The sequence below is a fragment of the Seriola aureovittata genome, chromosome 23 (assembly GCF_021018895.1).
Source record: "Seriola aureovittata isolate HTS-2021-v1 ecotype China chromosome 23, ASM2101889v1, whole genome shotgun sequence".
NCBI lineage: Eukaryota > Metazoa > Chordata > Actinopteri > Carangiformes > Carangidae > Seriola > Seriola aureovittata.
Window position 1 is genome coordinate 8,336,543 of NC_079386.1, and position 24,245 is coordinate 8,360,787.

Genomic DNA, 24,245 nt, shown 5'->3' on the forward strand with positions numbered 1-24,245 from the left:
AAAAACACACTCCCCCTTTTAATCTCCTACCTCTGCTCTGTCTTTCCTCTTAACGAGCAGGAGGAGAGACGGGTGGTGTACGTGGGGCGACTGAGGTCCAACTGCACCCGGACGGAGCTGAAGCGCCGCTTTGAAGTCTTTGGTGAAATTGAAGAATGTGCAGTGAACTTGAGGGACGATGGGTAAGGCCCCCAGGACTCTGTGTGTGTGTGTGTGTGTGTGTGTGTGTGTGTGTGTGTGTGTGTGTGTGTGTGTGTGTGTGTATGTGTGTGTGCATCTTTATAGTAGTCTGGTATTAGTGTAGAGCTATAGTAGCCATTTATTTGAGCATTCCTAATTATAATCATAATAATAATGATGATTTCAAAAATCTCCTGCTGTAACTGCTGAACTTAGAGCAGAGGCGAGTGTTTTAAGGTCTAAGACAAAGACAGAGCTTTTGTAGTCTCAGAGCGTCTCCTGATTCATCTACGTCTCGGCCTACAGAGCCCCAAAGATACACATTTATTGATTCTCTTTTGCATATAAACAGTGTGATCGTCATCTAAGACAAGCCCCCCCTCCCCCTGTTCAGTTATTGTTGCCCCACAGCAACACTCTGACGTATCATTTTCTATTCTTGACCAGGGACAATTTTGGCTTCATCACGTACCGCTACACTTGTGACGCCTTTGCCGCCCTTGAGAACGGACACACCTTACGCAGGTCAAACGAGCCTCAGTTCGAGCTGTGCTTTGGCGGACAAAAGCAGTTCTGCAAATCACATTACACAGACTTGGGTAAGTGCAGCTTTGTTGTTCTCTGCATCAGCCCCCTGCAGTCATGCAGTATATTTGCGTAGCTGGGAGGGCTGTCAGTGTAAAGAGGAAAAGGGGAAAGAGGGAGTAGGGAATAAGACAGCAAAAAAAAAAAAAGGCTTGAGTGATGCTTCCAGATCAAAGGAGATCCATCTAAGGTTCTTGCAGCCTTCAATGTGTCCACCAGGCATTTGCGGCTCAAAAAGGGCAAAGAGAGTTCAGAGGTCAGACTGTGAACACGCAGAGAATAGAGCTCTATTTCCTCCCTGCTGGTCACATCTACAGCAAATCGAGGCAGACTCCATTACTCATATGCACATGGGACGCTTGTTTCTACCGTTTGGATATGAAAAGCGAGACATTAGGGAGAAAGATGGCACTTAAAAGCACGCGAGCAGCTGTGTTCAAGGTATGTTTCCATGTGCTGCGTGGGTGTGGGGATCACTTTAAGAGCGTGGAGAAGAAGAGGGAGGAGTAGAGAGGAAATTAGGAGGGAAAAAAGGCGCAGCAGAACGAAGACAAGGAAAAGAGATGAGGTGAGGAAGAAGAAGGTGGGAGCAAGGTTAAGTCCCAGAAACCCCTCCTCCCTCTGGAGTGAGATTCCATCTGTTGCCAGCTGTTACGGCGCTGAAACGAGGTAGAGCCTTGATGTGGCACGTAGGCGCCCGTCATTTACATAGAGGGAGGGGCCACTGTGGGAGCATACCTACTTACTCGTACCTACTGCCTTTGTTGGGAGTTCGGGGTGTCGTGGGTGTCAGCGGCGTAGCAGGATTCATCTAACATATGTGATTCCTGAGAGTAAAGGTACACATGCATCTGTAGCTGATGTACTGTATATGCAGAGCTTCCATATGGGTCAGATACAAAGATCTCAGATAGGAAACTGTAGCTGAATGATGCATTTGATAAATAATTCAAGCTATCAGTGAAATCAAGACTCTCTCCTCCGGTAGGATGCCCTTTATGACATGTGAAGAAAGAAAAGATTCTTTTTTTTTTCTTCTGAAGCTGCACAATGATAAAGGTGGCAGTAATCGAGCAGCCATATTGAAACTTAAGTGAGACATGCCTCATTATGTTAAGTGTTGCACAGCTACAAAAGATAATCTCCTCTGTTTGATGACATATCAGATAGATATTGACTCTTGCATCTTGCAGCCAGTCCCCCCCCCCCCCCCCGACATGTGTTTACCAGCAGATTGGGAGGTCAGGAATGAATAAGGCAAAGCTACAAGAGGGTCAATGGGTCACTTAGAATAAGAGCACTCTCCTCAATAAATGAAGCGGTCACTATATATTTTTCAAAACACATGCTCAAAGCCATCAGCTTTTTAAGAGAAGACATGATGAGAAATTGACACACAGAAACAGTTGCTAATCCTAAAGCCTTGAGGGTAGACATTATGCCGAGATTGACTAATCAGTCTACTGAAATGGAAAGGCCTTCATTTGACCGCCTCTTTGTCAGGAACAGGCTATTTTGGTCGTCCCCATACTGATAGCACAGGATAAAGAGATTGAGAGGAAGGGAGAATCTTATAATAGTGTGGTGTCCAACCCACCCCACCCCCGCCCCTCCTTCTCAATCTGGTAGGCTCCCGCTTCTTTCTTTCTTTCTTTTTTTTTTTTTTGTTGTTTTCTGAGACACTGTCCATTAGTTTTAAGTAGAGCACCGGGATATTTTTCATCCCTCAAGGTGCGCTGTGTGACGCAATCTCGCCCTCGGCCATTGCATTAGATCACGACTGGCGTCTCCTAGCTGCCATGGTCATTCCCATTTCTCAAAGCTCTTGGAGTGTGCTGCTGGGCCCTTTGGGGGCCCCATTTGTGAAGCTGTCTGTTGTGAGAGATAAGATACTCTATGTATTATCAGGTTGATCGGGAAAAATAGGACATATGGATACGCTCTCACATCTGTGGCCTCTGTGTAGAAGAAAACACTTTTTCCTACCCCCACTATCCGAACTCCTCGCTCGTAGCAGTTTGATTGAAACAATTTCCATCTATTAATTGTGGCCGAACAACAAATAGTTCAGCACATAAGAGCTCATAAAATATTATCTCCAAGACTGACAGTTGGTTGTGCATTTTCCTGTTTTCATGTTACCCATGAATTTGTGGCCAGCACTTTACTTTCTGCAGCCAGAGACCAGGAAGAAAACATTTTCTTTTTCAGGAAGATGGACATCTAAGCTTCATAGCACAGTGACTATCAGATTAACACTGGAGCCAGACAGGAGCGAACAATACTGTCGTAAAGGGAGAATATTCTGTGAGCTCTGATCATAAACTCCTCTGAGAATACAAAGGTGAAAGTCTTGGTATAGGTGCATTTTCAAAGAATCCTGCTCTGCTCAACTCTAACCACAATCCTCCTTGCCCGCCCTCCCCTTTCAGATTCCCATTCGGACGACTTTGATCCAGCCTCCACAAAAAGCAAGTATGACTCCATGGATTTTGACAGCTTGCTGAGGGAGGCCCAGCGCAGCCTGAGAAGGTAACCAGTTCAGTGGCACCTGCTGTCTGTCACAAAGAGGGACTTCTTATACCTCACTGTTGTTTCTCGCTCCTTTGACGACGAGACTACCAGAAGTTTTACACTCTATGTCGTAGAGTATATAAGAATAAGTCTATAGACCTATATCAATATAAATGAATATATCAAAAATAAAGTTTACATGAACATAGCTGCTGAAGAGCTGGGAAGAGACATTGCATTCTGGGAAAGCCAGTGAACCCTCAGAACCTGGTGCACAGGTTTGGTGCACTCTACTGCTGTACAACCATCAGTGAAAGAAGAAAAAAAAAAAAAAAAAAAACTTTAAATGATTTTTTTTTTTCTCTCCAAGCACTACAATGCCCACAATTCTTTGGGGGTGAAAACATGCAGCTTGTTCAGCCAGATTTGTTTTTGTTTTGCAGTTGATTTTTTTCTTCTTTCTTTTTGAATCTTGTGTTTGGATCTGGTGTTACATGACAAACAAGAGTTTAGGGAATTGTATCTTGGAGGTAAAATTCTCAAGGTAACATTGTTGTCTACATTTTAAGGAGAAATGTAGCCGTGTATTTACAAATACTATAAAAAGGAATATTTTTATTTTATGTACATATCGGATAAAGTTCTTTATTTGTTACAGCTATGCACTGTAAAACGCAGCCTTTTTTAAAAATGAGGAGAAAATTTCTTAATCCAGAATGTCGATCTGTAGTTATTACAATACTGTAAAACATATTGTACACCTACATGATGTTTAGAAGACATGATATGATTGTAAAAAAGAAAAAAAGATGTGTCCGACTGCTCATTTTGAGGGAGCATGTGAACAAACGTCCTTTTTTAAGTTATTTTGTTGGGGAAAAACAGTCAACCATGTATAGTTTTCTCTGTTTATAAAGTTTCTCAATCAGTGTTTTTTGCTTATAACAACCAGTGTAAAATGCATTTTTAACGTGTTTTTCATGATTGTAAAAAAAAAAAAAAAAGGTACCCCATTTTTTATTAATTATTTCTGAAGCAATCAGTATATATATAGATATATAACTCGGTTTGATTTCATTGCTTTGTATGGTTCTCCTTTTGATTACCTTCAGTGAGAGAGAAAACTGCATTCAAATCTTTTCAATCAGTACAAACACATATTTATCTATTTATTTTAATATTAGAATCAAAAATATTTATGGGCTCCATTTCACCTCATGAAATTTTATTTGCTTATTTATGTTGTCCTTCGATTTGTGTTATTTAACTTGTAATCACTAGACAGGGTGTACAATAAATGGTTTGGTGGGGATAATATTACCTTCTATGCCTTTCCGAAACAATCAGAACATTCAGCTAATCACTCCAACAGCCAACCCCCTCATCATTTCAATGATTTCCGTCTCCGCTCTCAGTCAGATCTGCGGCTCGTCGCTGGTTTTTCCTTTCCACACAGAAGCAGAACATGAAGCAATAAAATGATTTTGCAGGAATTGTGTTGTACCACCACAAACACTTGTTGTCATCGCTCCACTCACGCTTGATTATGTGAATGCCAAACAAAAGTTTACAATTTCCTTTTCCTGAATTTTTTAAAGATCTTGTATTTGATGTACAAAATATATATAAACAATGATGCTACTAATATTATTCACAATAATTACAAGATAATTAATAATGATAACAATGATAATAATATAAATGAAAGAAAAAACTATATAAAAAGCAATAAATTATTTTTCAGAGTTGTATTTTAGCTCCTACTGTTGTGTGATTTTTGGACTTGACCCATTACCCAGTCGCTGGTAGTTAGGACTCCATTCCTGTATCTTGGCATTTCATCACCGTGACATCACCCTGTGCGGTAAACACTTGAATGTCCCCACTCCCACCTCCTGCTCTTCCCTTTAAAGATGTAATTGAGTCTATGTGATTGTAATGCACGCATTACCTTGTGACATCTGTGCAAACGTGACTGACTCTTAAACTCCACCCCGTGTGTAAAAATGTGTCGAGTTGAACCTGTTTGTTGTGTAGTGCATGGCTATTACAGGATGACAGTCGGTACAGTATATACCACTTTGGATATCTGCCTCACAGCTGTCTTTACTGGCAGATTTTTAAATGACATTCTATCAGCCTAGAGAAAACTACTCAACAATGTATCGCATGCCTCCCCATCCACCACCACCATCCCCCACCCCACCCCCCACTCACAGTCCAGATATCACAGCGCTGTCGACATGACATAAAAGGTAACCTTGCGGTTTCTGGTTCAATTAATATCCCGTTTCGAGCGCCAGCCAAGTAATGACAGAACCAGCTTCCATCACAGGAAGGAAAAATCTTTTGCAGGGAGGCGTTGCTGATCACAGGCTTCCTTTCATGGAGTTTGACTGTGGAGACAAGAAACGGCTAATTTTTATGATGCAAAGAGGCAAAAATTGGTCGAAGAAAGGATAAAAAAAAAAAAAGGATAAAAAGAAAGCCCTTTACCTGTGTTTTAAGACATTGTTTTACTTTTTTGCTGTCTGTATAGCGTTTGGGTAATGGTGTCGTGTCCCATTTGATAGATGTGGCTTTAATCATTGTAATAAAAAATGCTTTGTAAATTGCCTAGAGTAGCAATATATTATAACACCTTATGGTTCAAATTTCAACTGTGGCGGACTTTTTAATAATGTGACCTACTGAGGACTATGCCACTGCTTAAATGTTTGTTGGGTAATCATGTTTCTTTTGGAAGGACAATATGTGTGTGTGCGGTTGTGTGTTTGTGTGAGTGAGTTTGTGATTTTAGGCAGGTACGTGTGCGTTTCTGGAAGTGTGTTTGTGTATGTGTGTGTGTGTGTGTGTGTGTGTGTGGGAGGGGAAAGGGGGAGGGGGGGTCGCTGTGGGTTGTTACTAGTTTGTGTCCTATCCACGTTGCCTTCTGCCAAGTCCTTACCAATGCCTTTGTGGTTCTACCTATTGTACGACTTTCTTGTGAATTTTATTTTTTATGTGCAATTCTCATCAGCCTCACCATGCCAATAAAGGGAAATGTGTTTGAAAAAAAAAAAACAAAAAAAAAACTTTCTTTCTTTTACTGGCTTCCCTATGATCTTCCTTTCCTTGTGATGAATGTCTCTTCATCAGGCGCTGTTGTACCACTTTCACTCAGCGCTGTGGAATGATTGTGATTTGTGCTCGCTCTGATTACTATCAAGGAGGGATCCTTGAGCTTACTAAAAAAAAAAGAAAAAAAAAGGTAGATTTAAAAGTTATGAAATCAAATGCTTGTTGTAAATGTGGATTCAAAATAAATTCATCATCCCTCCCTCCTGTGCTTATGTATCAAAGTGTTAAGTGAAAGCTGACTGACGCAGGAGAAATGACACGAGCCCATCCTCAGCACATCTGTCTCTCTCTGAAGTTTCTCCCCTAATAAAGAAACTCAGCTTAATTCAGAGCAGCTTCCCTCTTTGATATTCATATCACCTGGGAGAGAACACTGTAGTCTTTGTCTGTGTCCACAACTTGACTCCACACCATGAGTCTGCAAGTTAATTAAAAAGTTGGGGGGAACAATTTCATTAACACAATGGAGAGCTATAGTGAGTTGATGGTGTGCTTGATATTCAGTGGGGCTTCATTATGACTATAACAGCCCCCCCCCCTTTTCTTTTTTTTTTCTCTTTAACACACACACACACACACACACACACACACACACATATCTTAGCCTGGGAGCTGGGATCACACCAGGAGCTTCCACCACGTCTTTTTTTTTTTTTTTTCACTGGTGCAAAGAGAAATATGGGAAGAATGTGCATTAAACTTTAAGGTTGGGGGTCTGATTGTGTTTTTTATTAAGGCTGCTGTTTAGCCCCGGAGAAGAGAGCGGCTGGCTTTCATTTCGGCTTGGCTGCCGCATTACAGCGGGAGGTCTCCTTCTGCTTGCCCTTTCCACAGAATGAAACTGTCCCTGGAAATCTCTCCTCTCCCTGTCGGCTTTCTTTTCTCCCACCTCTCTATTTCCATCATGATAGCATGGCTTTTTTTTTTTTTTTTTATCTGTTATGTGTCTTTTTTATTATTAACCAGTAGATAAGCAGCTATCTCTACTCCAGTTGGAAGTAAGTGGTAGCCTTGGAGATAATGGGGTTTGATGGGGCTGGGCTCTCTGTGGGGCAAACACTGTTGTTGTGTAGCGCTGTATTTTATTTGGCATCTGGCTGCGGATGCTGTGTCGGATGCTGTTGAAATCCTGGACATGGCACAGACTGTTCAGTCTTTGTTTCCAGCAATGTGACAAGAATGTGTAAATGGTTCGCGTTTTGGTGGCCAAGCAGTCGAGAGCAACTTGAAAACGAAACGCTGCAGAATTTTGGCAGCTCCTCTGTGAGCAGATCATCCTACTACTGTATTTTTCTCACGGTCCTGCCTGTCTCAGTATCATGTAAGCAGGTCAGGGTGTGGAAAAAGCCGTCTTCGATAATAAGATTAGATTACTGAGACTAGTTAATTAAAGCCTATGGGGTGGAACATGAGCAATCCTACCGGTAATTTACTATCAAGAACACTTTTTTTTTTTATTCTCGGCGTAACACAAGATGTATCAAGAGTACAAATTTCCCTTCTGTATCAATGAAATAACAACTGACATTGAAGCAACAACATTTATCTCCTATTCTATCACAATAATTAAAGTTTGCTGATACTGATTATCTCTGACTACAAGGCTGGCAGAGAGAATGAAAACAAGATTATAGTGTGCCAAAGACGTAGGATTAGGGAGCTGCTGGTGATGACAAAATAACATCAAAGACGCGATGCCGGGATGTGATGCTATGTCACTGACTTCTCGCCTCCAGTGTCCCTTCAAGGTTTCTCTTTGCTCAACTCCCCAAACTCCTTTTCACTCTCTGTCTCTCTCTCTCTCTCTCTCTCTCTCCCTCTTGTTGCCTTTTATTTTCAGAGGATTTCATATGAGCTGAGCGTCGTCAAACACTAATCTGTTGCCAGGCAGAAGTCAGCACTCCTGCAAGACTTTGCCAGAACTGGAGGAAGAAGCTAAATTTTGAAGCATAATAACATCGTGGCTGCCATAGCTGCAGGCAAGATGCTGTTATTCCATGACTGATTAACAGAGGTGGAAAGTAACAAAATACATTTACTCACGTTACTGTATTGAATACTTTTTTTGTGTATTTTGTATTTTTTAAGTACAATTTAAAATCGGTATTTTGTATTTTACTTGAGTACGTTTTTACTCAAGTATTGTACTTAGTTACTTTATAAATCCTATCCGCTACTGAGTAAAAATAACAATTCAACCTACAGGGGAAAAATACGCGCCAGAACCATTGACAGTAAACCAATGGCCAGAACCAACAGTGACTAACTTTACAAAACAACTAACTTTAAGTTGCTACTTAAACTGAACAAGAAGTTCAGTTGTTGTGAAGTTGTTGTTTTTGCACTTACATTTGTTACACTTGTTCTTTAATTAAAAACAAAATAGTTTTGGTTTTCTGACCCTTTGTCCTATTTTTACTACCCTCACACCCCACACAAAGAAAGTAACTAAGTAACTTTTACTTAAAGTACATTTCAAATGAACTACTTTTTACTTTTACTTGAGTACATTTTCAGATGAGTACTTTTACTTCTACTTGAGTAATATTTCATCTAAAGTATTGGTACTTTTACTTGAATTTTTGTACTTTTTCCACCTCTGCTGATTAAGTCACGTGGTCTGTGGTGTAATCTTGCAGTGGTCACGAGATCTGATGGCTCCTCATTTGATTGTGAGAAAAATTAACTCTCCCCGCGGCGGTTTCTGGACCCATCATTTTAAATGACACTGTGCTTCTTGTCCCTAACATCTCTGAAAATGTTCTTTGATGAATCAGAACACAATGAACCGCTAGATGTTACTTGGCTTCTGTTTATTGAAATTGTTTGCACAATTTTTTCCCCCCACAAGCCTTCTATCGTATGCCACCTTATGGGAGAAGATAATGACAGTGCTATTAAAATCGCAATCTCCCTATCTGGCATTCTAGTTTCAGCAGTTTCTGCTGTTAAAGAGTAATGAGGAACAGAAGGACAGTATTCTTCTTCCCCCCAAACTATCAACTTTGGGGACTGAATGTATTCTTCGCTAGATAATTAATGGCTACAGACAAATGGTGGTTGATTGAGCGACTCATCCCTCTATTTTCAATCACCATCTGCTGTGTGTTGCTGGCAAAAAACAATGTTAATTACCTCGAGTGTGCCCAAGAAGTGGCGTATTAATTAGAACAACAAAAAAGGGAAACCTAAAAGATTCCAGTGTTTTAGTGTCTGTAATGATGTGCGTGTGCACGTGTCTGCTCATATAGATTTTGTTGATGGATTAGCATAGGAATCAGATCCAGAAGGCAATCATTGGTAATTTGGCCTTTTGATCATGTACTAACAGATCCACGTGGCCTTGACGCACTCCGCGTTTACCTGCTTCCTGTGCCTCGAGGCCATGGCAGGCCTTTAAGATTGCTGGGGCTGGCAACTCTCTGCCACACAGAAGGGACGTCAGCAGAAAGATGAATCTCCACTGTGACCGCCAGCTGACAGAGAGCGTTAGGGCTCTGGATGCAGACGCCCGGGCTTTTTCTGTGTGAGCATCACCTGACCGAAAAAGGAAGACGTAGAGAGAGAGAGCGGGAAGAGACAAAGCGGGACTGACTCGACGTGACAAGGCTGTGATGGCGCTCTTTGGGCCAAAACTGTGATGGCACTCTGCAGACGCTCCTTCCCCTCGCTCCCACACTCCAAGTGTGCAGGTGGTGAGAGTGGATCCTGATAGGCCCAGCATCACGGCGCCATCGCTAACGAGCCGATGTAGAGAGGAACATGTAAATGTGATGATGTGAGCAGCATATCATCGGTAATTATTTGGCAATCATGGAGTAGCATCAATAACAATTAGCATAATTTCCATGACTTCAGTACTTAATGACTTCATTCAAAATACTGACAAATCAAATATGCTTATTTCCCTCATACAAAGAGATCATTTACAGTCTGTTAGAGGCTGGATTAAGACCATCAAGTACTGCAAATAAAAAAGTAGCATGAGACCTGAATTACAAATTGACTTTAGCTTCAATGTACACAGAAGTCAACACTTTTTTACTGGTTAGCTTACCATTAATACTGTACCGTACTCTTCTGACCTCCAGTGTTTGTTTTTGTAAAAAACGGGTCAAGAGATCTGACAGTAAACTCACCAAAATCGCTGTGGCCCACCCACAGCTCCATCTGATTGGTTACACATCACGAGTAACAGCCTGTCACGCTGACGGCCGCAGTGTACACAGACGTTCCCAGACTGGAGGAACTCCGAGGGAGCGGTGTGTCAAAGGCAAGGCAGTAGCGTCATGAAGTTGTAAGTCGAAGGTAAGACAGCAGACAACATGAAATTGTAATAAACATGACAATCCTCTACACTGAAGTTACAACAACACCACACTCTGATGAACAAGTTCATCTGTTGGTCCAAGACACACCGAGCACGAGAGAGGGAGAGAAGCTAGCGCTAACTGCTAAGCTAATGTAACTAGCTGATCTGAACCGCTTGTAAACAACTGCTGAATTGGTGAAAGTCGCTAAAAGCAGCAGAGCTCTGGGTGCTGGAGCAGAAATAGTAGTTTAAATGCACAGCAGGTAGTTAGCCACTGTGATGAGGAAACGACAACATTAACTTTCAGACAGACAGAGCAGCAATAAACGCTACAAGTAACAGAAACTCCAGTGACTGGAAATGAGATTATTGAAAATTTAAGAAAAAAACCAACATAATTTTGTGTTGCAAATTCAATTTTTTTTCCCAGTCTGGAAATTATCTCTTGACCTTTTTTAATTAATGCTGCGACCACTGGCGGGGTCCTACTCTCAGGTTTGGCAACCACTGCTTTAGAAAATGTGAGGCTAGCTAGTTTTTATTCTTGTTATTTAAACTGACCCGTACTGGGCTTCATAATGGCTCCATTCAAGCATTCTTGACAAGATGGCTCGGAAAGAGAGAAAAGCTGAGTGCTCTCTCCCACCCTATGTATTCTTTCTGACTATCTCTCTCCCTCTGTCTCTTATCTGCTCCTTGTATTTTTATGCAGAGTGGTCCTGGCGGATCGCAGAGTTGTGTCTAAATCCAGTTCCCAGCTACTTAGCCCCCACCCAACCCACTCACTCTGACTCAAGGGCACATGAGAGCATCTCTCCCTCTCTCTCAGACCCCAGCTTGAACCCATGTATCAGACAGCAAGCAATCACAGTACAGTACAATAGCCACATGGACAGTGATTGTTTGTTTGTACTATTTATGTCAGTGTACAGTCTGCTGCAAATGGCACTGTAATGCAATCATTCATTCTTGCCATCCTGCGCTCCTGTCCATTAGGCTAATGATATTCTGAAACCGTTCTGGGTTCCCCGGCTGTTGAAATCACGAATGTGAGAAGTAGGAGAAAGTAGGGAGACCGCTGCTTAATTGGACGACCATGATCAAATTTCAGTGTCTGGAAACATCTGCCCTGTAGTGCCCTTGAGCAACAGATGGAATTCCCTGCAGCTCCAAAGAGACTATTGTGTAACTGTTTTTGTGAACTGACCAACATTTGGAGTGCAGAGAGCGGATAGCAGCAAGAGATCAATAAAGTATCAAAAGAAGAGGTTGATGCAGTCCACGCTCCTTATCATTTCAAAGCGCAGATACACCTTCAGTGACATTAGCACTCCATTTAAAGACCTCGGCTTCTCTGAAAACGGTCCATCTTGAAAAATAATGACTATCTTCACCAGTCACAGCCGCAACAAAACAAGGTTTGTGCAGCAACAGAAACAGGGCAGAGGTGTGTTTTTGTCACTTAACGGGACTAAAAGAGTCTGCAGCCACGCTAGCAGCTCTGTGAGGCTGTGTCGAGGCACGGTGGTGCTTTGAGTATAATTCAAACATGGATGTTTATCACGTATGATATTCACCCTCTCAGTTCGATATGTTAGCATGTCATCATTTGTTAATTACCACAAAATACAAAGTACGGCTGAGGCTGATGGGAATGTCATTAGTTTTGCAAGTATTTGGTCGTAAACCAAATACTTGCAAAACTGAATATTGGACAAATTAAAATTTTGACCTCATGATGACACTAGAGGAATCATCAAAGTAAGTAACGTTCATCATCTAAGAACCCGATTTCATGGCAACATACTCATCAGATGTTGAGATATTTCACTCATTAAGTGAAATTATTCAGTAGTTGTTGAGATGTTGTTGTCGCGAGGATGAAAACATGTTTTATTAAATTCAGATGAGGTGTTAAAGGGGAACGGAGGCTTCATGTAGCAAAGGTTCCATGGCTGACATACAGTCTGAAAAAGGAAAAGTGGCCATAGTGTAGTGAGTCTCTGATTCTCTCCTCTGATACATAAATAGCATCAAATCAAGGCGATGTCCTGTCAAATGAATTACTCATTATCACCATATATCCTGTTAATCCTTATTTTGTGGGCACCATTACAGCTCAAATGTCAGTGCTATCCCAAAGCATTACAGATACATTTTGTAATGGAACTTTCCTCTGTGTTTGGGTTGTCAAAAATTTCTGCCCAAATCATCCTGACTAAAGTGCATTAAAATGCACGGACAGTCAAGCTGTAATTACTGGGCAAAAATACCCCATGCCTTAATCCACATGGTAATAACGCAATTAAAGTGGTGTTTCTTGGACTTGGTAATCTTCTGTGACAAGGCTTACAATTCAATTAACCCCGTTTTAACACTTTGTTTCAACTTCCTGTGAGGCTAATTTGCTTTAAACTTACTTCAGTTGCTATAATTATGCCTTAAGAAATGTCCAATTTCTGAATTATCAGTTATTTATGTCAGTGAAACACAGATTTTTAGCGGATGGGCTCTGTTCTTATCCAGCAGGATGCCTGAAAGGGAATTTCATAAGTCTGGCTCCTGACAAAATGATAGCTTTGTCACTTCTTATAATGTTGGGATGGCTTTATTGATTGTCACTGATGTGCTAGACTTGTTGCACTTATACATAGTGAATTGGAATTTTACTGTGCTGTATTCAGAAAGCAATGCTCAGTCACCTTTAAAATTAAGAGTGAAATATTTTTGGAAATAGAAATGGTCTCAGATTCTTTTTTCTCTGATTGGGTGCTCTGTAAAGTTGGATGCACCCATGATGAGAGAGTTTCAGCCTGATACAATTTACGTTAATCTCATAGTACAACCAGAGCTGCACTCCTCCTGACATCTACCAAAGCCAGCCACTGATCTAACCCATTTAATCACTCCTTTCTTGTTCTCTTTCTAAGCTCATGCTGGCTGTGACATATTGAGCCGGCAAACTTTCCATGTTCTCTCAGAGAAGGTCATTGGGCCAGGCCCAATCTAGCCTCTGAAACTGAGCCAGGATTTCCACTGCTGTCGTTCAGATTAGTATTAGACGTGAGCGCCTTTCCTAAGCAAATCAGACAGTGTGAAGGACAGAACCGTTCTTCCATTCAAGCACGCCTGCTTCTTGTTAAAGAGAGACAGGGCAATAAGTTGTAGGACAAAGGGAAGTTTGTGGGAAGTCTTCACATTTCATGAAAGCTTATTTTTAAATGTGACAAGCCAGTTTGTCATGTTAACTGAGCAGCAATTGAATAACACTGAATACAACTATAGGGACTGTCCATGGACATAATGTATGTGTCAGTATGTGATAACTGGCATTCTTATAGTTTTGAATAATTAGTCTTGTTAGTATTTTAAGGTAAACACAAAATATAAAACCACAAATAAAATAAAGCTTTTAATGTTCTGCTCACATGCTTGCTCCCAGCATTTTTTATTTATTTATAAGGGCCAATTGGAGTTTGCTGTTTGGACAGTTTCATGGCTGACGATCAGAATCACGAAGGAATATTTCTGGGTGACACCGGTGCAGCCAGACACACACACAGACACACACACACACAGACACACACACACACACACACGCACACAGAATTGAATGCCGACACGTGATCCAAGGACAACAGGATCTAACATTCACAGCTAAAGGACAACGCGGGACACACAGTGTACTGGGCAGATATGTGAGCACAGCACACTATGTCTGCACTGTGAATCTGACACCATTTGGATACAAAGCGCGACATACTGTAATTCAAGAGTTTTGTTGCGAGTGTGAACAAATTCGGTGGGTGAATTGGTATCGATTCAGCTCTGTAGCACTTGGAAGGACAAACTTGCACCTGGACTCAATCAATGTTGATTGGAGAGTGGCAGCATGCCCACATGCACACAACACAGCTGATAGGACACGCCATCCAGCTCTGCAAAGGAGAAGTTAGTTACCAAACTTAGCTCATCCAAACATGTAGCTTGATGCTTTCCCGTCATTATTTCATGTTTAACCTGCATGTACCCAGAAGCATGATGCGTCTTATCACACACTTTTTGCAGATTTGTGTGGCTTAATTGGAAATCTTGTGTCAGTTATTCAAGTCCCCTGTTGTTTGTTTATCTTGAATTACTGCTTTCCCTGATTTGACTCAGGGGTTCAATTCAAAGTTTTTGTTTTTATTTTTTTTTTCCTCCTCATGTATTTGCTCTTGCATTATCACACCCTCAGGCTTTAAATCCTGAGCAGTAAAAAGAGTCAGGCCAAACATTCGGGTTTGCAGTGTTTCAGGCAGACAGGCTGGTTTGGTAAACAAGATTCAAGATGTCTTTATTGTCACTTTACCAGTACAGTTTTGGCTCGATCTAAGCCATATGTCAGAGTTCTATTTATAACGTACAGGGTGGAAAACTGAGCAAATTAAGCACATAAACTTATCTTTTTGCACACAAGCCGCTGTCTTCAATAAACACTCTTTCTGAACTAGCAGCTTTTAAACAACAATTATTCTCCTTTCTTTCCTAGTTTCCCCGTTGCAGACACCCATTTTATATCCCTTGTCTGCCGACTTGTTGGCATGCCGACTGGATGGCTCAGTTTTGGGATTATGTCAACGCCTTCAGCAGATGCTATTGCATTACATAAAGAGATATGCCATGCTGGAGAGAGCTTTCACTCACTCCTAATGTGTGCATTCTGGCCACGGGCAACAACTTCACATCCAGTCCTATCACTGAAATGGCAAATGAGAATCCTGGGAGCAGTCCCAAAGCTGTTTTGCATTACTTGTCAAAGGTAAATTCTGACTATGTAACATGAAACTCCACACACCTAAAGGAAAAGGCTTTGATCTATATCACCTTATCAGGTGCTCTGGGCTAACATGTTAACAAGGAGATGTTTTTGAATGTTCCTCACCACCTGTCAAATTTTTTAGAAGTTTCTATTCTATGTTAAAGCTCTGTTATCCATTGTATGCGTGCTGCAACTGCAGATCCTGCGGAGAATCTGACAGCCAGTGCACCTGTCTGCAGCTCAATGCAGCTTTGGGAGCTTTCAGCTCACTGGTCTGATTTTCTTGTTGAAGTCCCAACACCGACTAAATAAGTTAGCCGGCCAGACCGGGGCCAGGTTTGTGCCTGTCAGTATGACAGTGGGAGTCTTTAGCTGTGAACATCATGCCAATGTGAAAGGTTAGGTTCATGTTTTTGTTCCAGTTCTATCTTAACACAATACTCTCATGCCCATATGTGCAGGAAAAGAGGTTTACTTCTCACCACGCTGGCTGTACAGAGATCCTTTCTTTATATCTACATATCTACAGTCCTTGTTCTCTGCACAAACATCTTCTAAAGTTCATCTGAAGGTAATATGAGGCCTCTGGCTCATGTTGTTTCATGACCTGTCTGATGTCGTCAGGAAGTAGTTGCCAGGGAGCGACTTCAGTTGTGGTCCACTATGATGCAGTACGCTGGAGAAAACAGTAAAACCTGACGGCATGCCCATTTACATTCCTGACGCCGTACATACGTTGAGTCGGGCAGACGTGGTGCAGCCTGAACACGCCATTAAATAAAATCAAGTTTGTCTTTTGAGTATAATATTCCCTCTTTGTGTTTTCTTGCTGTGCTACAGTGTAGGAATAGAAGCACAAAGAGAGGATGTTAAACAAAAAAAAAAATAGACTCCAACTTAAGCTTTCTGGCACAAACTGCTAAAGCTTCATATCAGGTTTAGATGAACTCCGGAACGCCTTCCTGTACACTGCCGTTATTCCTTCAGGCCCACATTGGCCCTGAAAGAATGTACACTTGCTCCTTAAAATCCAAAATTCTCCTGTGCATTGTATTTTGCAACACATGTAAGCCTTTCTCTCAATAAAATCAATTTTGCCCAGGTCTGATGTCCCAGCGGAGGCACGGCAGGTTGTGTGACGGCAGAGAGGAACAGGGTGGAGCGGCTATTTTTACCTGAAGCCCAGGAGTGAGCTCGACACAGAAGGTGAAGCAGGAGGAGAGTGGAATTTGGGCAGCGTTTGGGAACGTGAACCAGGTAACGTTAATCATCTGGACAGCAGAGACATTAACTGTGCATGAAGCTCGGTCTCTGGACATTGCATGTACTGTTCAAATACTGACAGAGGGCGTGTGTGTGTGTGTGTGTGTGTGTGTGTGTGTGTGTGTGTGTGTGTGTGTGTGCGCGCGCGCGCATGTGTGAAAATCAGAGGCAAAGAGAGAGAAGGGCATGGTGTGTTTCTGCGTGAACCTGGTGAGAAAGCGAGGACGTACTGTAGTGTAACTGTGTGTGTTTGCGTGTGAGGGCAGTGTGTCTGTGTTGAGGTGATATACAGTGCCCTGACTTACTCTTGTAGATGAAGTGCAGTTCGCTCAAAGCCACACACCCCCAAAGGAATAGACTGTGTATGCCAACTCACTTTTCGGGTTGGGAAAACACACTGATGAAAAAGGACGAGGCTACAGCGGCACACTCGGTCTTTGCGGCAGCCCCCCCCCACCACCACCACCCCCCCCACCCCCCACCTCCCGTCACACACTAACATCATTACAATTTCAGCTCCAGTGCCTTCTAACCAAACTCTGCATATTTACAATGTGTGTGTGTATCCACTATTGTCTTGTTAAAAATTTTACAATGGCTGCCGAGCGCCTTCGCATACTGAATGCAATATTGTGCCTTAATATGCCCTAGTATAATGCCTACAGATTTGGAGAGTGCTGATATGGCACATTTCGCAGTGGAAGCATCTGAGTCGCACGAAAAGCGGCGCGCTCACCCCTGAGAGAGCGAGGGACTCACCTTTTGTTATTATTTTCGGAGGCGCCGATTCGTGCTGACCTACTTTGGGAGCAGGGATTGTTGAGGCACAGAGCACCAATGCAAATGAAATCTGTTGCTTCCCGCCTGTTGGATTTTAAGGATTTCCAGGCACATGATGCAACTGGGGGGGGGGGGGGACTAGATGTCATATACTTATTGCAGTTTCATGGATACTGTCATCTTTTTATGGGGCGAATTTGAAGTTGCTCTGGAATCGTCATTATTCTGAATTTTCTGTGATGGTTGTTTTCTTGGAGGAAAAAAAAAAACAATTGAATCAGTGGCCTTACATCAGTTTGAATTCTTGACAGCAGCCTGTTTGGTTTACCTACACAACCTCACATAAACTTGCTCGGCATTGCAAATGACAGTGATCACACTGTGACTTGAGCACGACACTCCACCTGCTTGACAGGTAGCTGTCAAAAATACCTGTCATTCTGTCAGCAGCACAGTCTATCCACTACCGTCGACTCCCATGTTTTTTTACAAGGTAGTTTTGTCTGCTGCACATTTTGATGGGCACCATGCTGAGCTGGAGAGTATATACTGCTACAAATCTGTGATCAATATGGTTTAGTATATACTGTTTATACTATATATATATATATATATATATATATATACACACAGTTTTTACACAACTAATTATGGTAGATTTTTATGAATTTATACAGTGAAAATGATAAAGCACACTGCTCTGCAAAGGGAAAAGTAGCTCAAACTTTTAAGTTCAAGCGGGTTTATCCCCACAGTATGTATAACACGAACTGTACTGACTTTAAAACCTTATCTGTCCCCTTTTTATATACATGCAAATGCAGTTCCTTTTGAATTATTGTCAAGCTACAAGTACTTTTGCATGTGGGTGCTGTCACTATCTTTTATTACATACTTTAAATGTAGACACACGGTTAGCAAGTGGCCATTTTTTGGTAGGCAGGAGAATCAGAACCCAGAGTGCCGATGCCATCCCTGCAGGGGATGGAGTGCTCTAAATGTGGTGTAGCCTTTGTAGCCATGTGTGAAATATGATTTGGTGAAGGATGTCATTTGAAAGGGCCCGGTTTCTGCAGTTATGACAGCCCCCCAGCACTCTCTTACACAGTCTCACTGTCTTTCCCGCCGCCTCTGTATCGCTGCCTCGCTATCTCTCCATCCTTCACACATTCTCTCGCACCTTTTCTCTCGCTCGCTCCTCGCCTCCCAGTGGCTCTTTTATTGGGCTGCTTTAAAGCCAGATGTTCCTGTGCAGGGAGGATGAGGAGGGAGATGGTGGGGGAGGCGGGGGGAGGCAGCGGCAGGGGGAGGGGCAATCAAATGACTTGTAGCTTCAGAGCAGCTAATTCCCCACACAATGGACTCACTTTCTCTCCAGCCCCTGTCCCTATTTTCTTTTTACGCCGTATCTTCATTTTTTCAAATCCGTCATTCTTACTTCATTTTATTTCCCTATTTCTTACCCAGGATCTTGCTCACATTATACACAACACACCCACATTTACAAACTAACTTTCTCTCCCTCCCCTCCGCCTGTCACGTAATGCGAGCGACCTAGTTCTAAGTTGAACCAACAGTTTGATTTGAATTGGGAAAGAGGCTGAAGCTGTGATTCAGGTTGTCTTCAATACCAGCGCACCACATGCAGGAGATAAGAGGTGTGATCTCAGTGGCCTGGCCCTGTTTTCAAACCCAGATAATACTCTCTCAAAATCAGATTCCCACAACGGCACACTGGCCCCTGTAATTGTCTGCACTTGAGCTGCAGTGGATTTCTCCTGTGTTGAACTTTTGCACAGTGTAGGGGAATGAATAATTCTATTCTTATAACTGAAAACTATCTCAGGCGTACTGTGCTTTTTTTTTTTTTTTTTCGCCAGAATTTCCAAGTTGGAAATGTCAATTTGCCCAGTCCTTTCTCTCTCCTTGACTATAATCAACGACAGCTCCTATTTTTGCAGATTATACAGACATCGGCGTAAAGAGAGGAATAAAAATTGCCGCCATGCTGAGTTTACGCCTGACAAACAACATCCACACGGAGATCTGACACTGCAATTTGCACTTACACACAGAAGCAAATCCTAGCCTTATTCAGATACATTTCCAGTACAGGCCTATTTTGCAAATCAATCATGCAGCACAAAATAGTGGCGCAGAGGCTTATATTTTCCAACTGCCCAGAGTCGGAGAGTGGCAAAAAAAAGGGCTGAGATGTGGCAGGGTGTTTATGGAGAATGTGAATGAAGGTAGCATGCAGCTTTTATGCCTCCTAATAAGCCCCCAAAGCTGGGGAACATTACGACTCTACAGTTTTACAAGCACTGATGGTCTGCTCTGAGGTGTACATTGTGCCTCTCTTGCGTGCGCGTTTGTGTGTGTGTGTGTGTGTGTGTGTGTGTGTGTGTGCGCGTGCGTGCATGCATGCGTGCGTGCGTGTGCATGCGCATGGGTTGGGTGGAGGGATGATCAGATCTATAGCTGTCTACTACAACGATCCCCATGAATATCTGGCCGTGAATCAGGTTGCCAGACATCCTTTCACGTGATACGTCTCACAAATGATAAGCTTGATAAATACAGAAAAGTGTGTGTGTGTGGGGGTGCACGCTTTCCGGGTTCATCACCACAAATGGATTGGGATTTGACAGGCATTCCAATGAGCTGCTACGGCGGCATGATGAAATCATTACCCCTCACTAAAATTTTGCTCATATTAAGGAGACGTCTTGTTGTTGATGCGAGTGAGGTTCCATGCGAATGTGCGCCTTAATCATGTCACATCCCCTGCATTGCATGAGGTTTTGTTGTGGGTGTTTGTAGGTGTGTATGCATGAACGTGCGTGCCTGGCATGGTGAGGGCGCAGTCCATCAGCAAACCAACGAGGGAGAACTGAGGCAAGTGCGCGAAAAAAAAAGGTGGAGAAGTGATTTCTCCGACACTGATCTGAGATGAGGTTTGCAGCCATAACCAGGCGGCGCTGTAGGAGCTAATTCAAAGTTATGCTGGCCCCTTTATCTTATGTTGCATCTTTGTGTATCATGCTCGGCTTCCAGATTTTACAGCTGTTTATTTTTCCTATCCCTTCATTGGAGTGGAATGTAAGGTTTATTTTTTTTTTAAATATTGGATCCAATTCTGACCATTTTACATTCATATTTGGACAGCACCAGCTCTGAATATTGGAGCGCTCTGTGTGACGAGAGGCCAAAGAATAAGTGTTGGTGCCAGATCACACCCAGAACGTGTCACAGCAAATTCATCTATGGCGTCCTAGCAAAGCAGGTGGTGCTGGAAGCTTAGTGATGTAGTGACTACGTGCAGGTTCTGAAGAGGTAATCATTGTTTTGTGGCTTGATTCGTCTGTGGGAATGTGGATAAGATGGTATTGGCGTCGTCTTTCATTCAGCGAGACGGGTTATGTGAAGTGGGACGGTACGACACAGCTAATGTAATGGCCTCCTCCAGCTGGACACTCCAGTTCTCTCCATTCTAAAGGTCAGCACTGTCAGGACGGGTTCGCAAGTGATCAACGGCAAACGTTTGTGTCACGTCTCACCAAAGTTGAACTTTGCTTTGCCCCTGCACTGATTGAATTGAAATGAACTGATCTCAGTTTGAAATGTTACCGTTATAAACGATGGTGTGACTGAACCCTAGCAGTTTTAATTTCAGTCAGTACTTGTAGAGACAGTCGAGACTTGTACAGGAAGGAAACTGAATGAGAAATTTTAAGTGAAATTATATTTATTTAGAACGGGAGGAATAAACTTTGCTGCAAGGACCCTGGCAGGAAGTATATTGTATTTGGAGTTGGTCCTTTGAATAAGGTGCTCAAGGAGGGAACGTCTTCATGAGTATCTTTAGTACAAAAGGTTTTGGCATTAAACGTTACTTCATTGTGTCGTCCTCATGTACATCCTGAGAAGCCATTTAAGATGAGCACAAAATTTAAGAAACCTCTGTTTTATGACTCTTAGAACTTTTTTTGTTAGTTTGCGAGCTGGCCTTTCTGTTTTTGGGTCTTACCAGGAGCAGGTTTGCATCTTGTGAATCCTCTGAGGTTACAGTCATGAAGTCGTGTCTTTATCATTGACAGGGAAACACACCTCCATCACAGAGAGCACTCTTGACCTGCTGTGCAGTCGTAACTGGGTTTTTTCTTCACCTTGAATATGATTTTCCACTAGACTTGTGTTTCTCGGTCGACTAGGTCTTCGCCATTTTTACAGTTTTCCTGAGCTCACCTGCTTTTTTTAGGAAGTACCCGACTGTCAAACAACCTACCTCTGAAGTCTCTGATAGATTTTTAGTTTGAACCTCGTTATCATCTTCTTATCCTGTATGGTCACCTCTTCACTCCTCAGATTGACGGACAACTCCACCTCAAGCTAAATGGCAACTCTCAACTGCCAATCAACTCTGAGCCACATGTGAACTGATGTTGAAACAGCACACAGCTGCCCAACAGATATTTAGCAGCCAAGTGTCCAATTACTGCAATTTGGGCTCTTTGTGTTAAAAGTGCTATAGTCTCCCATACAGTTCATTTCTACTGATATAAACCTACTCAAATTAAAGCAGAGACATGACACTTTAATGTAGTATCCATTACTTTATTTCACACCGAAAAAAACAAAGAAAGAAAGAACAAAAATGCATAATCATCCAAACCCTTTAAGTCTGAGCTGCTATATATATATATATATATATATATACACACACACACACACACACATTTGTAGTGGCTAAAAGCAATGTCACATTCTGTGAGGACAGAAGTGTAAGGAAGGCATTCTCTTGTTGCCATACTGATAGAGTAACTAGAACTCAGAAGAGGAAGCAACAAAAGAGGCATTAGAAATAATGCGTCCTGGACTTAGAAAAATCCTTATCTAACCCGCTCTGTATAGCTAGCACACTTCAAAGATGCTGAATACATTAGTTTTAGGGGGTGTTATTCAAATTTGTTGATCCCTTTCAGCCCTTCATAAGCATATTAATAGTATTTTGTCACACAAATGGCTTCTGGTCATTGAGGCATAATCAAACAATGAATTGCAGTGTGCCATCATAAACGGTTTAAAGCCAGGACAAAACATTGTAATATTTATGTGTTAGAGCCATTGTTCTGTGTTGCATTATAATATATGCCTGTTTTTTTTTTTTTTTTTTTTTCACTGTTTCTAGCCTCTAAATGTATAACTATGGCTGTTAATGACAGTCTTAAGTCTCTGTGTGCAAACTGAAAATACGGTGTTCCTTTTTTCTTTTGTATTAACACTTGGGCCATTAGCTTTTATATAAGATTTCCAATTGCCACTGTGATAAAAAAGAACCATCCTATGTTTTTTTTTTTTTTTTCTTCAAAGTAAATACTTTGATGTTCTTAAACTCACTGAATATGAACCACTTTGATTTTAGGTACAAAACTCGCCTGCAGTACGATTAGCCGTGGCACTGCATATCTCCCAGGATATCTGTTAAATCGGCACCCAGCAATTTTCCAGAAAGATTACACACAACACGCGCTATGCTATCAGTTAAATCTGTGCAATTAGAACCTGAGCATTGCCTCTCTTATTGCATCTTTGGTAGATTCTAGAAGTGAATCCATTATTTATGCATTTTAATGTTGGGGAGTGCTAATTTGCAGTAGTTTTCATTAAGAAGGCAACAATAGATTAACCGCACAGAGAGATCAATTTCTTAAAGCATCCATTTGTGCTATTTAGAAAAACTGGAGGGTGTTGTTGATGTATGCGTATTGCTGTGTGTACAGTGTGAGAGAAGACTGTTTCAGCCTGTGTGTAGTCTCTGTGCTGGGCAGCCCTTGCGGGGCGTAGAAATATGAATGCAGTATGTGCTGGCTTTTTGATTTGGCTTGCTGCTGTGACCAAAGAACCAGTAGGTCTCCCACTGAAACGAGAAGATAACTTTGGGGATAACTCCGAGCACCACTACACCGCCAATCAGAGGAACTAGTGATGATCTAAGCTCGCAAATTACACAGGTACAGGTATATTTTAAAAAGATGTGATAAGAGTGTGAGCGCAGGAGGCGGATCAAAGCGCGGTCACTGTGCCGTTCTGTGTACTCAGCTTTGTCCAGAGCGTTTGACACGGCAAGAACTCATTTATTCAACCGCTGCTGTTTATCGCCGTACAGCACTGCAGTCTGACACGCGGACATTTATTTTATATTTTCAGTAATGTATAAACACTCAGACGCAGTCACATTTCGCCGTTAATGCTTCCCAGAACATACTGGCCGATATAATCGATGGCTTTCTAAAAATATTTAGACTAGAGAGGATCGATGTGAGAGATCATTCCCATTCTACTCCGATACATGTATACACAAATAGACCATTGATGGTATTGAGTGCCCTTAGGGCTCTATGGTTGTGTTGCCTTGCTGTCGAGGTGATGCTGCTGCCGGAGTTGGTGCATATAGCCACCACGACTATATCTGGCTCCTCTTCCCTGATGCACACAGAGCTTTTTACATCTCATAATGCAAGGTTGAGCTTGTCTCACAGAATATAAAACCTCAGGCTTAGAATAATGCCTGTGAAAGGCGACGCATGCCCTGTCAGAGACACTTTTCTTTGCAATGTGATTATGTTGGGAGATTTCTCTCTGCTGTAACTTTCAATAGAGGAGTTTTTTTTTTATTTTTTATCTATG

At 42.1% G+C, this 24,245-nt stretch overlaps 1 protein-coding gene and 1 long non-coding RNA gene across 11 annotated transcripts in view; both read left to right on the forward strand.

The window, feature by feature from the left end:
* ppargc1a (peroxisome proliferator-activated receptor gamma, coactivator 1 alpha) overlaps positions 1-4,487 on the forward strand; it is a 256,224-nt gene extending 251,737 nt beyond the window's left edge. For 9 of the 10 annotated variants that reach the window (XM_056368551.1, XM_056368550.1, XM_056368555.1 and 6 more), the window contains 3 exons: positions 61-182; positions 628-779; positions 3,198-4,487. In XM_056368551.1, the coding sequence (XP_056224526.1) occupies positions 61-182; positions 628-779; positions 3,198-3,301 (378 nt within the window). In that variant the 3' untranslated portion in view covers positions 3,302-4,487. The remainder of the gene's footprint in view (positions 1-60; positions 183-627; positions 780-3,197) is intronic. The other variant, XM_056368559.1, reaches the window with a different exon arrangement.
* Positions 4,488-10,643: 6,156 nt separating this feature from the next.
* The window catches only part of LOC130164097 (uncharacterized), an 80,620-nt gene continuing 67,018 nt past the window's right edge, over positions 10,644-24,245 (forward strand). Inside the window, exons 1-2 of the long non-coding RNA XR_008826552.1 lie at positions 10,644-10,707; positions 16,615-16,769. This is a non-coding gene — a long non-coding RNA (uncharacterized LOC130164097). The remainder of the gene's footprint in view (positions 10,708-16,614; positions 16,770-24,245) is intronic.